Here is a 26,991-nt window from a genome sequence, read left to right as displayed (position 1 = left end):
CTGCGTCTGGTGTGAGTGAAAAAACTACACTGATAACGACATAATATTATTATATAATATTATGTTATAACAATATTGTTATATTATACTGTTTAAGTGTATGGGCACGTCGTATTATTCGTAATATTACAATGTTCTGTGCGTGAAGCGTGAATTATTTGTCTGAAATATAATCGTATTATATTATATTGCTCGGGCAGGCGCAATGCGCCCACCTCCTCCATTAACGCTGCGCCGTTGTCTCTCGTCAGCCACCGCTTGAATCGGACCGTCCGTCGCTGCGCCGAAATGTAATAATCACCGGCCGACTGGTCATTTTGGACGTCACTCGCCGTCGCACCTTTCCGATCCCGTAGCGCATTTACGAGGTGCTCCCGTGCACCAGACTGTTGGACACTGCGAACGCCGTTCCGTCGACAAAGAAAGCTTAGAAACATAAGCTTTCAGGTCGGTATTCATGGAACTATGAACCTGGATTCATTGTCATACACGTTGGCCCAAATCAGTTATCTCGTCAGCAATTTGTCGAAGAAGAACTACAAGCCGAGCGTGCAAGAAATATTCGACGTGAGTATAACGTTTGCCGTGTATGGGGGGGAGGGGCCTACCTAATACGTCGTTTGCTTTTAAAATATTCGTTTTTCGTGCTCGTACTTCCCGGAGTAGTTAGCTATTCCATACGTACGTCCGCTTGAATATGACTGACGGTGGGTTAGGTCCTTGCTGGCATTTTCGTTCGCCATTTTTTTTTCCTAAACTCGGCGTCGTCAATACAACATTAGTGATTGCATTTTAATGAGTTTTTCTCGTGAAAAAAAAAATCTTATTTTATGTATCAACGTTTGGAATTTCATAAACAGTAAACAGTTGTAGTTTTGGTTCCAGAAAATAATTGTTTAACGTTCATTTTTTCGAAAAACTGTTTTAATTATTATTAAGTACATAATATATTATACTAGATACCTATGTTGAAAATGTTCAACTTAGAATTTAGATGGATTTAAAAACATGTTGCCATCCAAATTTTGTTTAGGACTCAAATGCTCAAACCTCTAGAAGAATAATAGTAAATTGAGTTATATACCTCAAAATATATAACTTATAAATACTTCAAGGGGCGGGAAAAAAATTGAGTTTTAAGTTTTTTTAGTTTTTAAGGTTTAAGTTATTGCGACTCGACTGTAGGTATATAAATGTTATTTAATGTGTACCACTGGATAACATAATTTTATTAAGGTACCTATGATTTGTTTTTATTTATTTACAACATTTCATTTCATAACAGTAATACGTTTGTACTTTAACTATACTCTGCGCCAGGAGAGAACATAACTGTTTTGTGCATGTAGACCGACAGCAGCGACCGGTCCAGGACACAATTTCCCCCACTTTGTGCTGCGATGGTATAGGTCGTTTAAATATATATTTTAGCATTGAGCGTTGCCAAACATACTGAATATTGTCAAACTGTTGTAATTGTGGAGGATGCTAGGGATCGGACACAATTTGGACGTAATATGGTAATGTTCTCTTGTGGCGGAAAGTATAGGTATATTTTATATAATAGTCTAGTTAATAACAAATGTTTTATATTTTCTTGTGGTTAACACAATTAGCATAAATAATATTCGGTTTTATTCAATTAGGACATGATGAAATAATTAAACTGATAAAAAAAAAAACAAGTATGATAAGATAGGTATTTTCACAAAATATTACTTGTAAATTATCTACCAATTAAATTTATACTAACTACATATTTTAACATTAAATATAATTATAAAAATAAATATATGCCAACACTTTAGTGTGAGCTATACCTACTGTGATTTTATATTTTTTTTAATTGGACAAGAATATATATTACCTATATAGGTAGTTCATAAAAATAATTGTCTTAACGACTATATTATATATACATGTATTATGTACCTTTATAATTATGCCCTTAAAAACATTTATATGCATTAGTATTTACATTTTTTATTTTATATCTGCATATGTCGTTTTTGAAGAAGTTGAAAAAAAATTCAAATTTTAGGTTGTGTTACATATTGAATTTATTTCATTATGGAATTTGTATGTTTACGTTAGTTAAATCACGTTGAAATCTATATATACTCACTTTCTTACTGATAGTTTGAGTTATTTTATTTACCAGTAAAAATATAAGTATCTAAGGAGATCCATTTTAACGACATCATATAAACGTACCTATTAATTAAGAACATTTTTAAAACCTTGATAATTTTTGGTATATATTGTCTGTGTATTTTCAAGTGCGTTTAAGTTTTATTATGGTTATACACCACAATAATAAATTATTGAAATTAAATATGAAATAATTAAAATTGAATTGAATTGTTCGACCAAATCTTTATCGATCCAAATTATAGACTAAAGTAAATTTTAATCATTAAGATAAAGTGGCATTTGATACTAAAATTGGTTTTTTCTTGTTTTTTGTGTTATATATTATTTGTTTTATAAATATTTTATTTTATTTATCCTCTTAAGGTAATTCAATTACAAGGATTTGAAGCTGACCGACATCTATTACGTTGTCTGTTTTCTCACATTGATTTAAAAGACACCGAAGGACCAAGAAATACATCTCATAAGGATTATTATCAAGCTCAATTACTAGCACACCAGTGTACAACTCTCTTGAATAAACCTTCACTAACTTCAATATTGTGTTTTGCCCTTGACAATCCACTTTTTTCTCAAAAGGTATTTATACTATTACCTATTTAATTAATATTTTGATAAATGTATTTAATATTTGTTATTAATAGGCACAAAAACCATCAATACAGCAATTTACACAGCTTAGTAGAATACTGCATTTAAGTCCTGTTCAAGAAGTTGTGTTTGGGCTTGTTTGTTTAGAGTCAACAAATTACTCTACTTACGCTTTACAATTTGTTAAACAGAAGTTACCACTTCTTATTAAAAACTATATCAATTCAGGTACGCGAATAAAATTAATTAATATAATGTAAATAGTATATAATATGAAATTTGTCTTAATTTAGATATTAATTCTAATCAAGTCGTTGGAGGTGGACTGCACGATTCTAGTCCTGAAGTTCTGCATCTGATTTTGAGCCACGTATTTAATGTTGACGATCAATTATTTGGTGTGTAAATAAATATTTAAAATTTAAGCAATCAAATGTGTATAAATTTAAAATTGTATACTATTCAACTTCTAAGTTTTGACAGAAGTATAGAACCAAGTGCTAGATATATTATTTGACCATCTTATTATATAGATTAAATTACATTTTGAAGTTGCAAAAAAAAAAAATACAACAAATTAAAAATACGATCTTATATTGAATAATATAATCAAGATGGTTAATCAATCAAATTATTTATTTTGTAAATAACACTGCTATTTAATCATTTAAAAAAATCCATTGTATACAAATATAATAAATTGTTTATTATTTATTTTTAATCAAATGAAGTTAACAATTAATTATGTTTTTATTATATCAGGAATAAGTCAAGAAGTAAAAAAAGTTTTACTACTTAATCTACGTCGTGATTTTCCTCTTGAGGTTGCTCCAGTATTATTGGCACCATTAATATACTCTGATAAACCAGACCACCCAATGGATAAAATCAATACCGATACATCTACTATTCCTAAAATAATGGTAATAACTAATTACTGTTTATTTTTTTTCATGATAGTTTTTAGGATTTTCATAATTATGTATATTTGTTATTTTACCAGGAAAATCCGTCATTGCCTAATTTAATAATGGAAATGGGCTATTCTGTTTGTTCATCATTGGATGAATGCCGACGAAACTTGTTATCTGTAACTAATGGATGTGTCCCATCAATAACTTTTGGTCCTGAATCTGTTGCTAAAGTAATATCAATGATGATACGTACACATACAGGGCTAGATTCTCAATTACCTTTACCGTATTGGACAGAAGACGACGCTGACCATGACATAGACAAAATATCTTCAAATTCCATTACATGGAATATTGAAGTGTTTGTGAACACAATCAAAGAATTGGTAATATTTTTTTATATTAAAATTTCAATAGTAAATTATTTTTATACTGTTCCATATTTTATTTTAGAACCCATCTTTATCTTGGATGGACTTGATAAAAGAACTTGATCATGAACATTTTTTTGTCAAGGATAGACAAGGTTTAGTCCTTCTGTTTTTGGCTTTAAGACTTGGTTTGAATTCTCCGGGGTACCATATAGAGAACTTTCCTATAAATATGATTTATCGACGCTGGAAAAATTCTGACGCACAGGTTACTTTTTTTTCTGTTTAAATTTGCCTTGTAAAAATTAATAATACTTTGTTTTTAGATGTCTTTAATTCAACATATACTACGAAGTTCGGATGTGTTTTGTTTTGCTGACTATCCTTATAGATCAGTATCTATAGATTCATTAAAAACTATTCCAGAAGCAGATAACAAGGACATCAATACTTGGTATGTTCTCAATAGTACAAAATTCACAATATATTAATTAATAAGTGCTTGAAAGAATGTCAGTTAGTTAAAATTTTGTTTTATATTCTTACACAAGTGCACTTGATTTAAACTATAAGATATACAGTGAAACTTACAACTTCCACATTTACCTACTGTTAAACAAAATATTTTTGAGAACCTAACCAAATTGGAACAACATTTATTGAATTCTATTCAACAAAATTCTCTATAGTTCAAAATTTTTTTTACTGCCCACAAAACTTTGTAATATGGCAGGTTTGCTGCAATATATATTACCTGAACTGGTTTATTTCTTTGCACTAAACTGAAAACATTGAACACTTAGTAATAATTTTGATAATATAATTTTACCACTTATCATATTGTGGAATAATTTTTAACATACCTATTAATTTTTCTATTTTTTTTAGGCGATCAATCGAACTTGTTGATTTGTTGCTCTATTTGGCAGAACGAGGTCTTTATTATGAAGTACAAGAATGTTTGAAGTTTCCTGCTCAAAAATGTCCTGATATCTTAGCACTTGCCTTGATAGAGTCTAATGGTCCATTGAATATTGTTAGACATGAAATAATCAGTAGTCTGATGCCGATATTTTTAGGAAATCACAGTAATTCTGCTATAATTTTACATCACGCATGGAACCATCAGGTATTTATTATATTAAAATAAAATTGAATAATTATTCACTTTAAAGTTGGAGGTATATGGATTTATTTTCATATCTTATTTTAAAATCAAATGAATTCAAAATGATAACTTCTATTAAAATAACTTTTTTTAGACCTCAAGATTACTTCAACCAATTTATTAATTTTATAAGATAAGACATAATTACTTTTTACTTATTAATTAGTGACATATTATTATATATTTTTTTTCAGAATGTTGGGCTTAAACATACTTTGGCACAGGCGATGAGTGACTGGTATATGCGAAGTGATTATGATAATGTTAAACTATCTCGGATATTAGATATTGCTCAAGATTTAAAAGTGATAACAATAATTTATTTTTATAAAATTCAACGAACACTATTTATTATTTTTATATATATATAATTTCAGGCATTGTCGTTACTATTGAGTGTTCAGCAATTTCCATTTATTATAGATTTAGCTTGTTTAGCATCTCGACGAGAATATTTGAAATTAGATAAATGGCTGACTGATAAAATTCATGAACAAGGTGAAGGATTTGTATCAGCTTGTGTTAAGTTTATACAGGTGCGTATTTCATATTACACTATAATTATTGGTAATCAGTAATTAAGTAATATTATAAACTATCAACCATTGTTTAAAACTATATTGTAAACCAATTATTCTATTATTAGAAACGTTATCCTCAATTATGTGGATCATCAGCTAAAGAAGAAAATGCACCAAAATATACTCCCTTATCGGCAGAAACTCTACTTATAATTTTAAATTGCTTACGTAACATTACTGGGTAAGTTAAATTACAATTTTTCTTTAGTTTCTTATAATTTAATGTAATTTAGTTATAGTTAAACATTTTATATGTATATTAAAGTAACTAGAAATTTAAAAAGAATTTGAGAGATGCTTAAAGAGATTTATTGTATTGTATTTTTAAATTTGATCAAGTACTCAAGTTGCATTCTGTATAGATTTCTTTTTTGTTTTATAAATAGGTATTATTTTGTTTATGAATTAAATATAAATATATATTTAATATTTTTTTTAGATTTTATACGTTATTGTATTTTATCTTACCTATCTGCTTATACTAGTTTTTTTATTTGAATTACAGAACAGTTTCACAAGAACTAACAGAAACAATTATACAAATGGTATCTAATTATACCAGTATGTATATGCCCAAAGCACCTACCATTCGTGTTAACACTGCTGCTCTGCCCACTCCTATTTTTCGTCCTACACATCAAAGACCAATTGGACAAATAGAAGGCCCTGCACTTCAAGTTATGGTTGATCAGCTTACTGGACTTGCCACTAGTTTAGCCAGCCTTGGACTAAATCCTGCTACTCAAAATACTTCTACATTCACATTACCAGGTATTTAAAAAAAATGTTTGAAAGTTACATATTATGTTACATTATTTTAAAACATTTTATAATTCATATTCAGGATCTTTGGGACAACTAGTTCAAACACCTGGGTCACCTTCTCGAAGTATTGTTGGTAATGTATCTGGACTAGGAGGTTTTTCCATTATGACACCTTCATCTATAAATGCTCCGGGTCCAAATATATCAAGTCAATTATCGGGTTCATCTAATATGTTAGGTCGCTTACCGCCACAACAAGTTTTGCCATCAGTAATTGGCAAATCCAACCATACAAGTATTAAATATTAACTTAATTTTATAATTCATTATTATATATAAATTTAATTTTTAGTTGATAACAGCTTATTTATGGATGGTAATACGCCAGTCTCAGTTCCTAAAGATATTGAGGATGAAGCAAATAGTTATTTTCAACGTATTTACAACTTGGCACCTCATAACTCTTTATCTATAGATGAAGTACTTGAAACTCTTAAAAGATTCCAAGAATCACCTGTTAAACGAGAAAGGGTTATTATTCTACCATTTTATTTCTGTACATATTTTACTTTTAAGTATAATTGAAAACTTTTGACATTATAGGAAGTATTTTGTTGCATGCTTCGAAATTTATTTGAGGAGTATAGATTTTTTCCAGCGTATCCTGAAAAGGAGCTTATAACAACAGCTCATCTATTTGGTGGTATTATAGAGCACAGTCTTGTTTCGTAAGTGATTGTAATCTTTTTTCTTTTTTATATCAATAAGTTGTAACTAAATATATTTTTTTATTTCATTTTCAAGAAATTATAAAGCTTTGGGACTTGCCCTCCGTTTCATTTTGGATGCACTCAAGAAGAGCCCAAATTCAAAAATGTATAACTTTGGGATAACTGCGTTGGATCGTTTTAAAAATCGTTTAAAAGATTATCATCAATATTGTTCTCATATAACCGCTATTCCTCACTTTCATCAATTTCCTCAACATCTTATTGAGGTATGTATATTATATTTATATAATTTCAATAATACAATATCATATATTTTAATAATATTTAATGTATTATTGATGATAAAATATTTTATCTATAAAGATGTCCGTTATAGTTATTTAGTATAAATAATAATAATCATTGTATGTTAACGGATATAAAATGTTATTACCAGTGAGAAAAATGTATGGTGAAGTTGATTGAAATTATTTATTAATTTATAATTGGAACGGTTAAAAAAGTAGTTAGTCAATAGGAAGTGTCACTACTGGGTGGCTTCTTTCAACGATCTCCTTCATGTTGACATAATATTTTTAGCCCATATTCTTATTGTGCCCCCAGGGTACAAATTGTATATTTCATATAAAAAAAAAAAAAACTTATAATTGGGTTTTTAATTGTAAAGTTATATAAACCTTAGGGTGGCCCTTATATAGTAGGGGGGTAAGGAAAGTTAAATATTTTTGATTTCTCACCCTCCCAATTTTTTCATAACCATACAAAAGTTATGTGGGTAAGATTTTGGGGATGATTAATAATCCCCTTCAGGTGCCGCAAGAGGGTTGAATAGTCATCAAATAGGATAGTTTTAGGGTTATTCTGATTTAATTCATTATATATTGCATTTAGCATAAAATTGTATAGGACCTAAATTGTAGATTCAGGTACTCTCTATAAAAAATGTTCCGACAAAATTTTTCGTAAATCTATTAATTTCTGTGGAAAAATTAATCTTAAAAAAAAAAAAAATTTATTTACACAAGTACATAAATATTGGTGTTATTAAAAATAAATAGAAAGTGGTTCAATGGAGTAAATTAGATACGTTACATTCAAATAAAATATTTATTAATTACGAACGAATTAATGTATTTTTTTTACAGTCGGGGTAATTTGTTCTATAATCATTTACAACTTGTAATAGAAATTGTTTTTGATTTTCATCTTTCGTCAGTATACTATTGTATTCTTGAATTAACTTAACGCCTCTTTCTGCAACATCATTTATGACTGATAACTCTGTTAAAATATTAATTCCTTTTTTATAGTCTTCTCTTTCTTTCCAATTATCCGGGTGGAAATCTATGAAGTCAGCTGAAATTTTAAATCTTGAAAAAAAGTTGACTGTTTCTGGTTATACAAATTCATGTAATTCTTTTTTTATAAATGTTTTTATACCCTCTTTACTCAAAACAATTTTTTAATTGTATCATCATTGTTCTGGGTTGATTTAAGTGCTTCCACCATTTTAATTTTAATTTCGGTTGGCACCCGAAAATCAAAAAATGATAAGGCTATACTTTCCGGCGCAAGGTACCATAAGTGTCCACAAAATGTATGTGTAGCTGTTTCAGAAATAGCTTTATCTGGGTATTCGATTAATTTTTTTAAAAATATGAAGTCGTTATAAGGTGCTTCAATTGCAGCAGGGCATCTAAACCATGCTTCTACGTATATCGTAATTAGAAAAATACATATATCTCGAAATGCATTTTCTTCTCGAACATTAAGTTTAAATTGTTTTCGAAACATATATATTTTGAATGAATAAATTGCCTTTGACATCCACCTGGCATGGTGAAAAGCACCAGGATAGTGAAAAAATATACCGTTTGGTGGGTTTTCACCTAAAAAAATAACAGTCAACTCTAGAAGTTCTTTGTAATCATCTCTACATTGTTTTTTTTTTAAATTTTGTAAACAGAAGTCTATAATTTGAGATTTATTTATTTCAACTATAGATTTTACAACTGCATCATTTATTCCAATTTCATACTTTTTTAAGTCAATTTCGGGCCAGGCTTGTTGGAATTTTTTAAAAATAGGAACATCAGGACCAATAGTATTTATTTTTAATTTAATTTCAAAAACACTTCTTAGCACTAATTCGTATATATGTCGCCTACAAGGTAAATATAAAAGATTTCGTCCTATCAGTTGTTCCAATATAATACAGGCACCATTTAACCGACCCGTGTTTGATGCCGTCGTATCACAACATAAAGCTTGTACTTTATTTGTTATACCCCAATCATTTATAATATCAAATATTGCATTTGTTTGTTTTTCTCCAGTACCACTTTTGAGCTTTTGCACACCAAGTAATTGAGTCATTTCCTCAAACGAAACAATTACAGGTAACCTATCTACTTTTGATTTTCCATATGTAATATCTGGTAGAAGTTTTCCATCCCAATGTAAGACAAGAGACTCTTTTTCTAGCAAATTAAATTTTTTTTGAAGTTCAATCGTTTTATTTTCTCGAAACCTTACGATCACGTTGAATTGTTGATCGATTTATTATTAATTTAGAAACATCATTACCTATGGCGTCAGCAGTTGATATTATTATGTGAACAGCATCGCGATCACTCAGCTTACATTTATCTAATGCATATAGTAGTTTGGGAGTCATAAAATCTCTTGATCCTCTCTGTTTCTTACTACATGATGGACTTGGCGTCATGTCTTCTTCTTCTATGTCAACCTCTTCTTCAGTTGAACTGCCATCAGTATTGAAATCTATTTGTACGGTGTGATCTAAACAAATTAAATTTAAATATACTTTTAATTAGTAAAAAATACTAAATAGTACTCTATAATATGTTATTTAAATTGTAAATTCATCAAAATTACTTACCTATTTGTTCAATTTCTATTTTCGCTTTTTTTCGACATTGTTCAGATTTATGTAAATTGACAAAGTCCCTATTTTCTTTTTTTGCCAAATTTCTATCAGTTCCCAACATGCATCCCAGTCTTCCCTTTTGTCTTTGCATTAGTAAAAAATTTTTATCTTCCTCAATTTTCATCATATTTAACGCATTTGAATGAGATACATCAAATAAGTCATTTAATTTTTCCTTGAACTCATTGACATTTTTTGTATTTTTTTCTGATGCTCTTTTAGCCGATTTTTGTAACTCTTGTAAGTTTTGATATAATTTTTCCAATTTTAAAATACAATGCTGTTCATCTCGAACTGGTATTCTCGCTTTTTGCCAAAATAGTACTGTTTCTTTAAATACCAATCTTGCACTTTCCCGCAAATTCAATTTTACATGTCTCAAATTATAAAATAGCACACTCAAAACTTGTTTGATAGATGGTAACTTACTGCCAACAATTTGGTTGTTCACATTTCCAACTAAATATACTTCATCATGCGTACGTAAAACAACATGTGATGACAATGAAGCCATTTTATAATAAATATTCAATATTAATTTATTGAACATGAATTTTTTTCAAAATATTATTCGTAAATAAAATAATGTAAAGCATAAATGATATACGGTATCGCGATTTATGAACATTGAACAATGAACAGTACCTACATAAACAGACAACAATAATGCACAAAGTGACAGTGTGTAATAACTGAATAAGAAAAGCTCGATAAGAAATATTTAATATACAAATATAGATAAGATATAATTTAACCTTCGAGCGGGCGCGCGAACCGTTTTTACACCGCACATTTGAAAATAATGACACCCATTAAAAGTGTCATGCAGCTAACCTATCCATTAGATATTCTTTAATTTCTTATCTAGTCGTAAGATAACGCAGTTATTATAGACGTTTCGTTACATTCTCGTAACAGAGATATATTAAATAAGTAAAAGCAATCATATAGAGCAGCGTTTCCCAAACCATGGGTCGTGAAATTTTTTTTATGGGTCGCGACTCGCAGTTACGATTACAGTTATTTTAGTTGTAAATTGATAAATAGTATAAATAACTAGTATTGTAGAATAAATGACGTAAAGTTATTACGATTATGGAATTTTTTTTGTGACAGTAAATGGCTGATAAAGTTGGCATATTTAGTAGATATTTTTACCATACTTAATGATTTAAATTTGTCAATGCAAGGTAAAAATTTTGACATTTTTGATCAATAAAAAAAAATTGCTTCGTTCAAAAAAAAAATTATTATTTACAAAAAAAAAGTAGAAATAGGAAATATTGATATATTTTTTGTACTTAGCAAGTTTCTAGAAGAAGACGACTCAGTGAATGTTAATGATATCAAAACAATTATTTCATTGCATTTAAATCAAATATCAATTGCATTGAATAGTTATTTCCCAAAAGATATTCGTGACGATTTTCAATGGGTTGAATCCTTTTACTGTTTCTATTGAGGAGTTGAACTTCAATACGCTTCTTGAAACTCAGATTATCGATCTTTCTTATGATAAAACCTATGAACATAAATTTAAAAATGAAACTCTTGTAGATTTTTGGTGTGCAGTAAATAATGAATATCCAGAACTTTCAATTAATGCAATAAAAAAACTATTACTTTTTTCTACCACTTATATGTGCGAAAAAGGATTTTCTACCATGGCCAATATTAAAACAAAACAAAGAAACAGATTAGATGTCACACATGACATGCGCATTAGCTTATCTAAAATTGTACCCCAGTGGGAAATTTTATGCAACAGTGTCCAAAATCAAAATTCACACTAAATTTTCTATTATACTAATTTTTTGTATTTTATATTTTTATTATAATTTATTTTATTTATTTATTTATTAAGTTATTATTATTCAGTATATTGTAATCGTATTGTATTTTATAAAAAACTCAATGATAAAATGGATTATAATAAAAATCTTATTTGTTTACGGCATACTTTTTTTTGGGAGGGGGGGGGGGGTCGCGTACCTAATAAAGATTAAATTTATAGGTTGCCATTGCAAAAAGGTTGGGAAACGCTGATATAGAGAATAAATGGAAAATTTCGATTTTTTTTTTTTTCAGAAAAAAATAATAATTTTTATTTTATTCTAATTTTTACAGAAAATAATAGATTAACGAGAAACTTTGTCTGGACGTTTTTTATAGAGAGTACCTGAATCTACAATTTAGGTCCTATACAATTTTATGCTAAATGCAATATATAATGAATTAAATCAGAATAACCCTAAAACTACCCTATTTGATGAATATTCAACCCTCTTGCGGCACCTGAAGGGGATTATTAATCATCCCCAAATTATCATCCCCAAGGATTATTAATCATCCCCAAATTTTACCCATATAACTTTTGTATGGTTATGAAAAAATTGGGAGGGTGAGAAATTAAAAATTTGAAAGTTCATAAATAAGGGCCACCCTAATAAACCTGTATAGAAAAAATATCAAAATATAAGTTTTTAATAATAATTTACACAACCCAATATTAGGTAAAATAGATTTACAAATTGTACAGACAACTTGCCAATTATTTAGGAATTTAAATATTAAATTTATTTAGGTTTCTAAACATAATTATCTACATACTAGATTACCAAATTACTCTAAAAATTGTATTCAAAATTATAGTATATAGTTTAAAGTATGTTTCAAAACTAGGAATTTAGTTTTTGCTCCCAGAGTATTAACTTCTTAACTAGTTTATATTTTTCAAATACTACACTTATTTATAATACCTAAACTATTAATTAGTATGTATAAAAGAAATTTTAAAAGCTGTTGATTTATTCAGAGCTTGAAAATGGATAAATACGATCTCTGATCTAGCCACAAACACTTCGAGTATCATATACGCATTCAGTAGTTGTATGAACCTGAGCTAGGGAGCATATAATATGATACCTACATTTTTATAGGAGTTTTAGGCAAGGAAAATTCAATAGATATTTATAATAAATAAATGGTTTTAAAAAATGTCGAGTATCATAATTTATAATTTATGATGATACAACTACAGTCATTATGATCTATGACGTCAATATTAACTAATACAACATAACATTTTTCTCAAGTTACATAATACTTATAATGACATACTTTTAATGTTCCATTACCCATTGTTATAAATGATATCGACTGTAGTTGTATAAAAAATAAAAACTATATAATATTATGTTAATTAAAAAAATGAAACATGTATATTATTTTATTATCGTAGTTTGTGGAGTATGGAAAAAATTCACAAGAGCCACCTACCACTTCTCGAATCCCAGATTTGGTTGGAATTAGTAACAATACAATTCCACCATTTATACCTAACTTACACAATATATTTAAAGCTCAAAGTATCACTACTACTACAACGACTACAACTCCTATGACATCTACATCATCTAAACTTATAACCACAAACGCCCTATTAACGTCTAGAGTAAGTATATTTAATAAAAATGTCTTAAATAATGCTATTTTACAATTTATTTTACTTTCTATTATATCTGCAGCCTTCAATTGCAAACACTACAAATATTGATACCTTACTGGTTGGAACTGAAAAAGATGATAAATTAATTATACCACCGGAAAATCTTCAAGATAAGATAGCTTTCATTTTTAATAACTTAAGCCAAATTAATCTTCAAACTAAGGTAAAATCAAAGCTTTCACTTATATTTTAAAAGAATATAATATAATTCCTGTATTAAAAAACAACTTTTTTGTACATATTACAGTGCGACGAAATTAGAGAAATCATCAACAATGATTATTTACAATGGCTTTCTCAGTACTTAGTTATGAAGCGAGTCAGCATTGAGTTTAACTTCCATTCACTATACTCCAATTTTTTGGACTGTTTAAATAATGAAAAATTAAACTTTTTAATAAATATGGAAACTTTTAGAAATATCAGAGTTAGTATATATAACTTATTTGTAAAAAATATTACAATATGTGTAGTTTTATTATACGTTTATAAATGATTTGTAATTCAACTGTTTTTGTATCTTTTAGATATTATTAAAAAGTAACAAAGGAATGGACAATTTTTCAGACAGATCATTATTAAAAAATTTAGGTCACTGGCTTGGTATGATCACATTGGCCAAAAATAAACCAATTGTACTAGATGATATTAATCTAAAAATGTTACTGGTGGAAGCTTATAATAAAGGACATCAGGAATTACTTTTTACAGTTCCATTTATTGCTAAAGTCCTTGAGTCATGCGCTAAAAGTAGAGTATGTATTAAATGCACACTTATTTATTATATTGAAGTTTTTCAAAAAGTTTTTTGAACCCACATAAAAAAAGTGTTTTTATTTTTCATATTTTGGTTTTATTTATACTTATAATACAACGTTCTTGCGACTTTGCAGTATAAAAAGCATCCAATCAGTTAATTAAATTGTTAATTTATACATTAGTGTTGTCTTGTTTCTGTTTTTACTATAAACTCTATAAATTTATTATATTAATCAATTAAATTTTAATGTTTCTGCCACTCTTTTATGATACATTGTATGTATAGCTTGTAAACCGCTGTTAATTATTTTATCTTATTTTATTATAAATAATACAACCATATGTTATTTAGGTATTTAAACCAAGAAATCCATGGACTATGTCTGTAATGAACTGTTTAGCTGAGCTTCATCAAGAGCCTGAGTTAAAATTAACTTTAAAATTTGAAGTTGAAGTTTTATGTAAAGCATTAAACATTGATATTCAAGTAATTTAAATTTCATGAACCTAACATAAAATTGAATGCATGTTTGAATATGTGTAGTAATCAATTAAAATTCTAGGACTTAAAACCAGGATATGTACTTAAAAATCCCGAAATAGCCAAAAAGTTAGTACAACAGCTTTCAGATGAAGACAGTTCAAAACCACAAATTCAATGTGTTATAGATCTACCTAAAATAGTTTCAACTTCTCAACAGCATACATCTATTTATCAAAGTAATTAAAGTTTATACACCAATCTAAAACTAATAAAATAATATTGTTTTAATTCGTATAATGTTTATGTTTTAATTAAAATCTAATAAATAGTTGCAACTAGGTTTATTAAATGTGAACATATAAATGAGTTATGTCAAATAAAATATTAAACTATAACTCCAAAAAATAGCAATGGTAACACCTTTATGATTGGTAGTAATTATATCTTAACTTGCTAATTTGTTTAATACTTATATTATTTGGATAGTACATTTTGAATTCTCTTAATTCTCTTAAGACACATAATTTAGTATCTAATAATTTAAATAACAATATTTATATTTAAGGAAAATACTTCAACCGTTAAAAATATAAGAACCTTGATTTAATTAGAAGCTAAACACAAATTTGTATGATAACAGTTTTATTGAAGTATTCTCATATTGCCTAAATAAGAGTCTCAAATAGCTAATATTTGAAAATTATTGTATTAAAAACTGATAATTATTTAGAACTTATGTTATTTTTGATTGTTTAAAAATAATAATTTTAAATTCTATTAATTTTTTTTTTTTTAGCCATTTCTTCTCAACAACATAATAATATAATCTCAACAATTTCATCAATGAATTCCAATACTCGGTTTAATGATGAACTTGTTGGTCATGTTGTGTCAGCGGGCGGTGTTACATCGTTATCATCAAATGGTTGTATTGGTATAAGTGGTATGACAGAAATGTCTCCCACTTTACCTTCTTTTGAGCCTAAATATAACTATGTGACATTCAATGCAGCCAATTCAGCACAAATAATGTCTATGATTGTCATAAATTCTCAAGTTAGTATTTTTTGTATAAGTATTATACTATATTATAATGATAATTGTGTGTAATCTGTGTGTAACTTTTGATATAGATTTTCTATACATATGTGTAAAATTCTCTTTTTATTAAAATACCTTCACCTTCCTGATGAATAGCAATTTAATTTAAAAAATTTTTAATTATTATTATTGAAATAAAATATGTTGGTTTACAACTTGATTTTTGTAGACTTATTAAACATTTTATTAATTTCCATACAATTAATATATATTTGTTAGTTAACTTAACCATGAACTAATTACAAGATTTGAAATGTTCTATGTGGTAATTGTATTGTTTAGATTCCATTATTTGTTAGTCAACCAGCACTTAAGAATTATGTGCAAGCTGTCATTGAACGTTCAATTCAAGATTGGCTAAATCCTGTTGTGGATAGATCTGTAAAAGTAGCAGCCACTACGACGGAAAATATTGTCAAAAAAGTATGTGCCTCTATGAATATTATAACATAAACAACTTATTACAAAATTAATTCTTAGGATTTTGGTATGGACCCTGATGAATCTCATTTACGAAAAGCAGCTCATTGTATGGTTAGAAATTTGACTTCTGGTTTAGCAATGATAACCTGCCGAGAACAAGTTGTGCAATTATTAACATCCAATTTGAAACAACATTTTCTAAGTGTCTTAATGGTATACATAATAATAATATCTAAAGCAATTTTTGAATTCTTTTAATTTTTGTTTCATATTTAATTTAGACACCAACCCCAAATCAAAAAGAAATGATTGATCAAGCTTGTACAATGTGTGCAAATGATAATTTAGAGTTAGCTTGTGCTTTTGTACAGAAAACTGCTACTGAAAAGGCAGTGATTGAAATTGATAAATATTTGAAAACTGTAAGTACCATTTATATTTTTTTCCAAATTATGATAATTTACATTTTAAATAATGATATTAATAGTTTTTTTTTTATTATTTCTATAGGAATTTGAAAGACGTAATGTGTCAAGAATGGAAGGACGTCGCTATTGTGATCCAATGGTAATGAGTGGCCAAGCTGAATATTTACCAGATTCTCTTCGTAACAAAATAGGATTGCCATTACCTCAAATGATTGGAATATATGAAGATTTTGCTAGGAACATCCCCGGATTCTTACCACTTGATCGAGAAGCTGTATCATTATTTATGCCAAAAACTGTAACTTTTTTATTCAAATATAAAGTGTTAATTTGATTGTATTATTTTAACTTATTGTTATCTTGGTTTAAATTAGACAATCCAACTTGATGATATGACAGTTTTGTATGAAAAAATTATAAATGAAATTGAAGTGCTTCTACAGTTGTATATGAACAATCAAAGACTCATGACCAATACAACACAACCAGCAAATCTTCATAGTGTGTTAGAAGCCATGACTTCTTTAAGAAGGTCCCGTGATATTGTTAATGCAACAAATATTATCCACAAAGTAAAGTATAAACATTTTACATTACACATAGTACAAATATATTGTATACAGAATTTTTTCTACAATATAAACTTTAATAGTTACGTTAAAAGAAATATTTAACCTTATTTATCATAAACTATTTTTAACACAACAATTATTTCATCTTGTTTTTGCCAAAAAAAATACAAATACATTTGATGAACCATTTCTTTATTAAAGATCATTCTTTAGAGTTGTAGAATAATTACAATAATTAAAATTTTAATAAGTGTTTATTATTAGTATGACTCATCAGTATTTAGATAATAAATAAATCAATCAGTTAGTTTTGTATGAGACTTATAACTTTTTGGTTACTTTAGTTGATTATTATGGCTGGTATTCTTTTGTGCACTTATTGTATTGTAATTGTAAGTATTTTATTTTTTTTAGGTTCTAAGTAGAATTTGGTAGATAATAGTTCAATAATCAGTTTTATTTTTTTAAATAAAAATCTGTTCAGTTAAATTTAACTGGTTAATTACTACCTAAAATTGAAAATAATACTACTAAATTAGTCATTTTGTTTTTTTACCTGTTTAAAAGCATTGTAAATAACTGAAAAATTATTGAAAACCAATCCCAGATATGAGATTGCAACTTTTTATGTTTTGGCTGAAACATTTTATGTAACCTAATATATTCTTAATATTAATAGTACCTAATATTTTTTATTAGATCGTTGAAAGTTACCTAGAAGGACTTTGTCCACCTGCTAACCAAGATTTGGATATGAGTATTAGATTCCGTGATGTGCATCTTAATATAATTAGAGCTTTCCAAGATCCACGGGCTTACAATATGCAATGGACTAATAAAATACTAACCAAGTATTTTAATTTAAGTCATTCAAGATAATAAATGTATTACAATTTGTTTATGTTATTTTTAGGGCCGTTGTGGAATCTAGAGAAGAAATACGTTTTAATATTGAAGCAATTGATGTATTTATTCGTGCCGGAATGTTAAATATTGGCATATATGATATGCATTTAGCTATGTCAATGGAGAATGGCAACAATTATGTATCCATAGTTTATGTAAAACAATTTTTACAACACTATTTAATAGATAACAGATCTAATTCGCCAATAAATGAAAGTCATTTTCAAGCTACAATTGAAGCATTAAATACTATTGTGCTTACTGGACGTCCTATTCCAGATGGGTATACTTTCATATTTGGTTGTTTTTTTTCTAATTTTAGTTGTATGTTTTGATTGCTTCTAAGTTTTAAATATATGTTTTAGATTGACAGTTCTTTTGGAAATGATTAGACCATCACAGACAGATAATAGTCTTGTAAACCAATTGGTAGGTAGTACATCTACTAATACACCGCATAGTTTATTACAAGTGAGTTATTAGATACAAATAAGAGCTTAATTAAAATAATTAATTTAATAATGATTTGTATACATTTTATTACTGACTAAAAGTATATTTTAAGTACCTACAACTTGAACATGTATAAAAACACTGAATGATAAATGCATTTAATACTACCCATATGTAGCTTTGAGTTTTACTAATTTATTATTAATACTCTGTTCTAATAAATTCCCTCTTTGGGCAATTTTTTAAGATTAATCTAATTTGATGAAGGTGGCTGGAGCGTGATATGTTTTAAGGAGTAATATTTAGGCATTTCATATAGCGTTTATATTTAAGCTGTGTTGCTGTGTGAGAAGTAAATAAATATTAGTGTGTAATTCGTAAAATTCATAATCGCGTTCTCGTTTCACCGGGCGGCTCACCGCCCGCATATCGACCACATTACGTATTCCCGGAACTAACGGCCTACTCTGATAATAGTATAGAATATAGAATCTATATTCTATATTCTGATACTTTTCAGGTATCTGTGATTACAATTAGTGATTCACTGATTTTGCATATTATAGTAGGGATACAATATGATTGTTTTTAGTTAATGTTTACAAAACTGATAAAATACAATATAGTAGTAACGGGTTTACAAAATATTTATCGTTATAAAAAATATAAAATTATTTTATGTATTACTATAAAATAATTATAAAAATTTAATTTCTATACATCTATTAGGTATAAACTTTCATAACTCGTTACACTTATATTTTTGTAAGACAATAGATTAAATATAGGTATTATTGTAATTTTATCATTGGTAAGACATTTTTAAATAAATGTACCTACCTCTAAAACTAAAACTATAATAGTATTTTACTTTAATATTCATCTTTTATTAACTGTTTTAACAGAAAGTCCATAAAAAATGTGGTAAGCTGAGTTGCCATATTTTCATTCCAAAAACTATCGTCTCTTTTAATTATCTCGAATAAAAATCCTATAAAATAATAAATATAATTAAGTAGTATAAAGTAATTTATATAAATTAGTAAATAAATATCTTATATACCTTTCGGTGTCCAAATACAAAAATAAGAATACATTCTGCGAGTAATGTGAAGTTGACCCTGCACTTGATAATAGTAATTATCTGTTCTTTTCAAATGCAATTTGTCATCTAATATTTTACAACTCTTTATTTTTTTACTATTTATTCCTTCTTCTGGATTCATATCTTTGGCACTTGCTGGGCATTTTTTTTCGATCGCTAATCTTTTTTCTTCTTGCCCTGCTAATTCCATTTCTTTCCAGGCTATGTCATGAACATACATAAAAATTTTCGAATGAAGTTCTTGATATAATCGGTTAGACATATTTGGCATATTTAATGTTGCAGAAAATTCGTCGAGTTGGCTGTACCCTTGACCAGCATTTACAGTAGCACTTACTATTGCCATGTTAATGTTAACATTTTCGCCTTTAACATTTTCACTATCTATTTGTTCTTTTAAACCACACACTTTACAATTAAACTGAAATGTACTGTAGTATCCCTTTCTATTTTCTCTCACAAACTCTAAATCTCTAAATGAACAATCAAATCCCAAGTGTTGTATAGACTGTAAAGATTGAAAAATATGTTTGAGATCTACAATACGTCTGCCCTCTAATTTTGCCCATTGGTCATCATTACACAACTCGTCATTTTCATGCTGTTTTTGAGGAGTTAAGAGTACTGATGTCACATTATTTTTTGAATTATCTTCCGGTATAATTTGTGAATTTGTTGTATTCGAAGAAGTTGATGGCGTTTGACCAATACAATTTACCTACAACAATTTATAACTTTATAAAATATTGATTGAATAAAAAATGTCGATACGTGGCTATAGTTCTGCTGTACAGTAGGTTATAAGTTAGTTATTTTAGTGAAAGGTATTCAATTTTAATTCAATGATATAATATCATTGTATATTAAAACAATTCTGAGCGAAGACGGTTTGTCGGCCAATTTGTATTACCAATTTTTACCTATTTATTTTACTATTAGGCTATGTCTGTATAAGAAATAAATAGGGCTCAGATTTAAATGCTCTAAAAATATAAAAAAAATCTCTTTAAAAAAAATGCGTTTATGACCTAAGAACTCTAAAAAATGAAGTAAAAGTATAAAAAAAAGCCTTTCAAAAAATTCATTATTAAATAAATTTAAATTATTATTAAAAACGAAGTTATATTTGTTATATACTGTGCAAAAAAATGTTTAAATAAAAAAATTAGTTACAAATTAAATTACATTTGCATTGCACTGTAATGAAAATTTATATTACGTACGTAGTACCTACCTACTTTATACTACTATGTAGGTAGTACTTATATTCAATGAGGTCAATTGTTTAGTCATGATACGAGAAATAGGTAAAACATGTCCTAAAGTAATAATTGGTGCATTTGAGAGGTCAATATCTCAATTTTCCAGTAGTTTTCAAAAGCGCCAGAAAAAATAAAAAATAAAATAAGGAAAAACGGTAATTTTTACGAAAAATCGATTTTGGGTGTCGGTGTAAGACTAAAAAATTATCGTAGTTACATGCAATTTTCACTGACTGTTTATACTGACATTTTCTATACTCTAAGTAGACAAACTCATGAAGAATTTCGTATAGAATTTTCAAACCTTAGATTTAAAAAGAAAAATTTTTATGAATTTCTAACTCAAAATAAATTGCAAATTTTCGTGATTTTTACGTATTTTGTCAAAATTCGACCTTTCAATACTTCTTAAAAAAAATTATGACTATGTATTTTTAATATTTTTTAACTACTATTGTGACAATATATTAGAAGTCGTGTATCAAATTTTGAAGCTTTTTTACCCAACGAATAAAATTTTATTTTCATTTATAAAAAAAAAACACACAACATAGTAAAATCAATACATACTAAAACTGAATTAACTAATATTATTAGAGCATGTTCATCATCTCAGGAGTTATATCAATATTTAATTACTCAAATATAAAATCCAAATACAAATATCACCATATATTTTGAATTAATATTTAGAATTTTCAGTATGATTATAATATCATCCAATAGTTAATTAATACAATAGATTTGTATTATATTTTATACTTACTTTTTTAAATCTATTTAGGGAGTTAATATTTCCTTTGTTCTTCTTTCTTTTGTATAAAAAAGTTTTATTTTTTTTTCCATAACGCCAGTCTTTTTTACTGTCCATAGTATCGAAGATGTCAAATATTTATCTCACAAAAAAAATCTCTCACTATAAGGACTGCACATTAGTTTCAAACAACAGCAGACGTCTGACTAATCGAAATTCGAAATTCGAAAATCAAAATTAGAATATTACTTTTACTCCCCGTAGAATAATAAGTACCAACGACCGGTGGCGGACCGAAACAGTTGAGCCAGACGATATTAATTATTATTATATTGTGCCCACCGCCGCCGGCGCACGTTTTCTTATCTTACATTATATTCCAGGAATATGATGGCAGTTTATTTTCAATTAGTACCTATCGCCAAATTCGCCGAGCCGATACATTTCCGCACTCGCAGGCACATGTCAATGCTATAGATTTTGTCAAATAAACACCACACTATTTAAATGACAAAAATGCCAAAAAGCTAGACAAAATTGTGGGAGTTGGATTAGACGGATTTTAATTTTGAAAATGGATATTAATTAGTCATTATGTCAGTAAGGGAATGGTCGAGGGGATTTTCTTAATAAAAATTCTTCGATAAAATATTGACAATTTAAAAAAATAAGAATTTTTGTATTTTATATATTTAAGTACGCCATTATTTTTTGTAATAATGATAAATTTTCACGGCCATGCTTTAGAAGAGTTGTTGAAGATTTTCAATTGGTTTTCAAAATTAAAATCCGTCAAACCCAAGTCCCACAGTTTTGTCTAGCTTTTGGCCTGTTTTACGTGATAATTTGTACTTGCTCCAGCCCCCTTAATGCCAACAATAGTTTAAAATTTGATTTTTTCAAGCAATTTTTTTATGTTTCATACTTTTTACACCTATTTATATTTCTTATGGCCTTAGTTTCTGATTACTTATTGTTATTTTGAAGAATTAACATTATGATTATCAATTTTAGGGCAGAGACTATGATGATCCACCAGGTTTATTAGAAAAAACTGAATTTTTACTGAAAGAATGGTTGACAATTTACAATGCAGCTCCTAATAGAGATCCAAGCAAAACATTTAGCAGTTATATTCAACAAGTTTGTTAATTTTCAAACAATTAATTTAATTGTTATTAATTTAATTTAATTATGTTCATAGATGAATGTTCAAGGAATTTTGAAATCCGATGACATTATAACTCGTTTCTTCCGCCTCAGTACTCAGATGATGGTAGAATTATGTTATAGACAAATACCGGATCAAACACAATCTCCTTCTACTATACGAGCTAAACTTTTTCATACTATCGATGCCTATGTTAAGCTCATAGTACTGTTAATTAAACACTCGGGTGATGCAAACGCTGTTACTACAAAAACTAACCTTTTGAACAAGGTATGAACATTTTTTTCCATATTTTGTTAGTTTTTAAAGTTACAAGATTATTTTATTTTGCCTATTTTAACAATTAACAGGTCCTAGGGATTGTTGTGGGTGTCTTACTTCAAGATCATGATGTTCAAGCAACTGATTTCCATCAATTACCATATCATAGAATTTTGATTACTCTATTTCTTGACTTGAATGCTCCTGATCCGGTACTTGAATCAATCAACTACCCAGTAAGTTTTAAAGATTGCTAAACAAAATATTAAGCTAATAATTATGTTTATTATTAGATACTTGCTGTTTTTTGCCATACTTTTCATCTTCTCCGACCAAGAAAAGTTCCAGGTTTCACATATGCATGGCTGGAGCTTATATCTCATCGTATATTTATTGGTCGTCTTTTAGGGTTAAATTCTCAACAAAAAGTAAATATTAAATAAAAGAATCAAAAAAATAATAATAATGAGTGAACAGCTATTATATTTTCCTGTATTATTGTACATATATGTAAGATTAATATTAAACTATTACTAGCGTTCTTATGAGCAAACATCAACTAACGATCTTCAAGGCTGGAATTTCTATGCTCAACTATTGGTTGACCTGTTTAAATATCTGGCACCATTTTTACGTAATGCTGAACTTGCTAAACCTGTTCATCTGTTGTACAAAGGAACATTGAGAGTGCTTCTCATTTTACTACATGACTTTCCAGAATTCTTGTGCGAGTATCATTATGGTTTTTGTGATGTAATACCTCCTAATTGTATTCAAGTAAGTTATAATACTTTCAATTTTATAGATACTAATAATTTATTATATAGTAACAATAATTATTTTTTTATAGATGAGAAACTTAATATTATCAGCTTTTCCACGTAACATGCGTCTTCCAGACCCATTTACACCAAATTTGAAAGTTGATGTTCTTCAAGAAATATCTGTGGCACCAAAAATCAGTCCAGACTTCCAGAGTTTTATTCAGCCTATTAGTTTTAAAAAAGTAATTGAATATTAAAAAAAAAACAAATAATCAATCTTTATTTAAAATGTTAACTTTGCATAGGATTTGGATTTGTATTTGAAAACTCGATCACCAGTCACATTTTTATCTGAAATCCGGACAACTATGCAACAAAGTTGTTGTGAACCAGGCATGCGCTATGATCTGTCTCTTTTAAATGCCATTGTTTTGTATGTTGGAACTCAAGCGATACAGCAAATACGCAGCAAAGGCTTAGTACCAAATACTTCAACAATTACTCATTCCGCTCACATGGATATATTTCAAAATTTATCTGTTGATCTTGATACAGAAGGTTAATTTACTTTGATCACATACCTATTAATAATTGCCCAGTGGATAATTAAAATTATTATAAGAGAATCTACTTAGTCTAAATAATAATAAAAAATACTTAAAAATTGTTATTCAAAACCCATGAACTTTAATCAAATTCTTATTTTAAAAACATAATAAATATTGTTTAACATTCAATTGAAATATAAAGAAGGTTTTCTGAATTTAAAATGTTTAATTGTCAACTAAATCTGGGCTTTAAATGTTATCCAAATAACAACTGATCTAAATATTTTTAATTTAGGTCGTTACTTGTTTTTGAATGCAATTGCTAATCAATTGCGTTACCCAAATAGCCATACTCATTATTTTAGCTGTACTCTTTTATACCTATTTGCTGAGGCCAATAGTGAAGTTATTCAAGAACAAATAACAAGGTTAGTATTATGTAATTGTTTAATTTAGTTTTTCAGTAGCGCATAGTTTTATTTTATTTAAATAGGTAATCTATTTGTTCTAATAACCATTTTATTACAATTTTGTCATTCAAAATATTCTGTTAACGTGTTATTTTTTTCAGTTTTAATTTGTATACTGCATCTTTTTGTATTGAACCAACAGTTAATTTATGAATTGTTTATTCTATTGTCAATCATCACTAATGTTTATACATTATTAAATGTTTTTAATATATATTTCTAGAGTTCTTTTGGAGAGATTAATCGTGAACCGACCACATCCTTGGGGTTTATTAATAACATTCATTGAATTGATTAAAAATCCAGCCTACAAGTTTTGGACTCATGAATTTGTACATTGTGCACCTGAAATTGAGAAGTAAGCTATTACAGAAAAATATTGAATATCAAGATAGTTTTTCTGAATTTTTTTATTTCTCTTTTATGTTTAAAATTTATCATAAAACATGATTTTATAGACTTTTTGAATCTGTGGCCCGATCATGTATGGTTCCCAAACAACCTACTACTGCAATGGACGATGAAAACTTACCAAACATATGAACATAAATCAAATATATACATTGAAATATTTAGCATAAGTATATTGTTAGTTTTTAAAGATAACACTGAACCAAAATCGTGGTTTTTTCAAATTCAGTGTTTAAAGAAAAAAATTATATTTTAGTGTTAAGGTCCATGAATATATTTGATTTAATTATTAATTATACTTAATGATATATATTTATTGGCACTGAAATCAATTTCCCTATTTTTAAGGTTTATATTAAGGGATTACCAATCATAGACTACTAATTGAATTAAAATATAATCATTGTGACAACTGATTAGTACAATAATAATTACCATACATTATTATAATTATTAAAAGAAAGTAATAAGAACAAATATTAAACCCATTTCTAGTATAATATTTATAGCATTTCTAAACTTCTATTATTTAAATAGAATTCATACACATATTTATATTTAACTGGCTTTAAAATAATTATAATGACAATTATTAATATTTAATACAGAATTGTAATTGTTTAGTTTTGTTTTGTCATAGATTTCTATATAACTGGTTTGAAATACTTTTTTTTACATCAAGTATTACTTTGATACACAGACTAAAAATATAAATATTAACTAGTTGAATCGTGGGTAATATTTGTTTTTAAATCACTTTGGTAAATTTCATAATTTGTGTTCTTAAAATAAAATTACTTTATCAATTTACTTTTTTTTTTTACTATTAGTGTTAAATAAAAATCATTTATTAGATTGTTTTTTTTTTTTAGATTTTTTTATTTATTCATTATTGTGACATGTTAATTAAAAATAGATATATTATATTTAGTAGTCATGTAACATAATCATTGATTTCAGTTTATTAGTAGAACAATTTTACTCCGTGTCACTCTCTTAATATTATGATTGATGTGAATAAAATTAATAATTATACAATTTTGTGTTTGTTGCTACTATATTATCTTCTTAGCTTTAAAGCAGTTGGCAACAACATAATATTTATTTAGTAATATATACTTAAAATCCTGATAAAATTATACCAGTTCAGAAAGTGCTTTTAATTCTTTAAAAATAATTTACCTACCTATTTTCTAGTCTTTAGTTCAGTGCGGGCATTAGTTTTTTAGATTTAAATTTTGTTCAAGTCTTGATTTATTTTTTAATTTAAAGTATTTATACATGGTTTTCTTTTAAAAAATTAAATAGTTATTGAAAAATTGATTACCATATTAACGGACAATGAGGAATGAGCTCCACAATTTCTTACGAAAATTCAATTTGATC

General features: G+C 27.4%; 1 protein-coding gene across 1 annotated transcript; it reads left to right on the top strand.

Annotated features, from left to right (window-relative positions):
• The first annotated feature begins 2 nt into the window (after positions 1-2).
• Positions 3-26,593, top strand: LOC132933489 (CCR4-NOT transcription complex subunit 1-like). The gene is made up of 42 exons (XM_060999795.1): positions 3-567; positions 2,518-2,733; positions 2,799-2,973; positions 3,039-3,143; positions 3,508-3,668; positions 3,749-4,045; positions 4,113-4,298; positions 4,357-4,484; positions 4,919-5,159; positions 5,393-5,503; positions 5,576-5,734; positions 5,845-5,960; positions 6,285-6,550; positions 6,624-6,839; positions 6,897-7,075; positions 7,148-7,272; positions 7,349-7,541; positions 13,467-13,679; positions 13,753-13,896; positions 13,981-14,160; positions 14,261-14,488; positions 14,845-14,979; positions 15,056-15,212; positions 15,773-16,032; positions 16,360-16,500; positions 16,558-16,713; positions 16,782-16,922; positions 17,011-17,226; positions 17,303-17,500; positions 18,200-18,351; positions 18,414-18,689; positions 18,772-18,877; positions 22,995-23,123; positions 23,185-23,421; positions 23,502-23,648; positions 23,706-23,840; positions 23,950-24,189; positions 24,263-24,418; positions 24,482-24,734; positions 25,020-25,152; positions 25,418-25,552; positions 25,653-26,593. Exons 1-42 carry the CDS (start codon positions 466-468, stop codon positions 25,735-25,737), a joined length of 7,329 nt encoding a protein of 2,442 aa, XP_060855778.1. The 5' UTR covers positions 3-465; the 3' UTR covers positions 25,738-26,593.
• The last annotated feature ends 398 nt before the right edge of the window (positions 26,594-26,991 follow it).

The sequence above is a fragment of the Metopolophium dirhodum genome, chromosome 1 (genome assembly GCF_019925205.1).
Source record: "Metopolophium dirhodum isolate CAU chromosome 1, ASM1992520v1, whole genome shotgun sequence".
NCBI classification, from domain to species: domain Eukaryota; kingdom Metazoa; phylum Arthropoda; class Insecta; order Hemiptera; family Aphididae; genus Metopolophium; species Metopolophium dirhodum.
The sequence above is the reverse complement of the archived record's forward strand: the minus strand, read 5'-3'. Positions and strand labels throughout refer to the sequence as shown.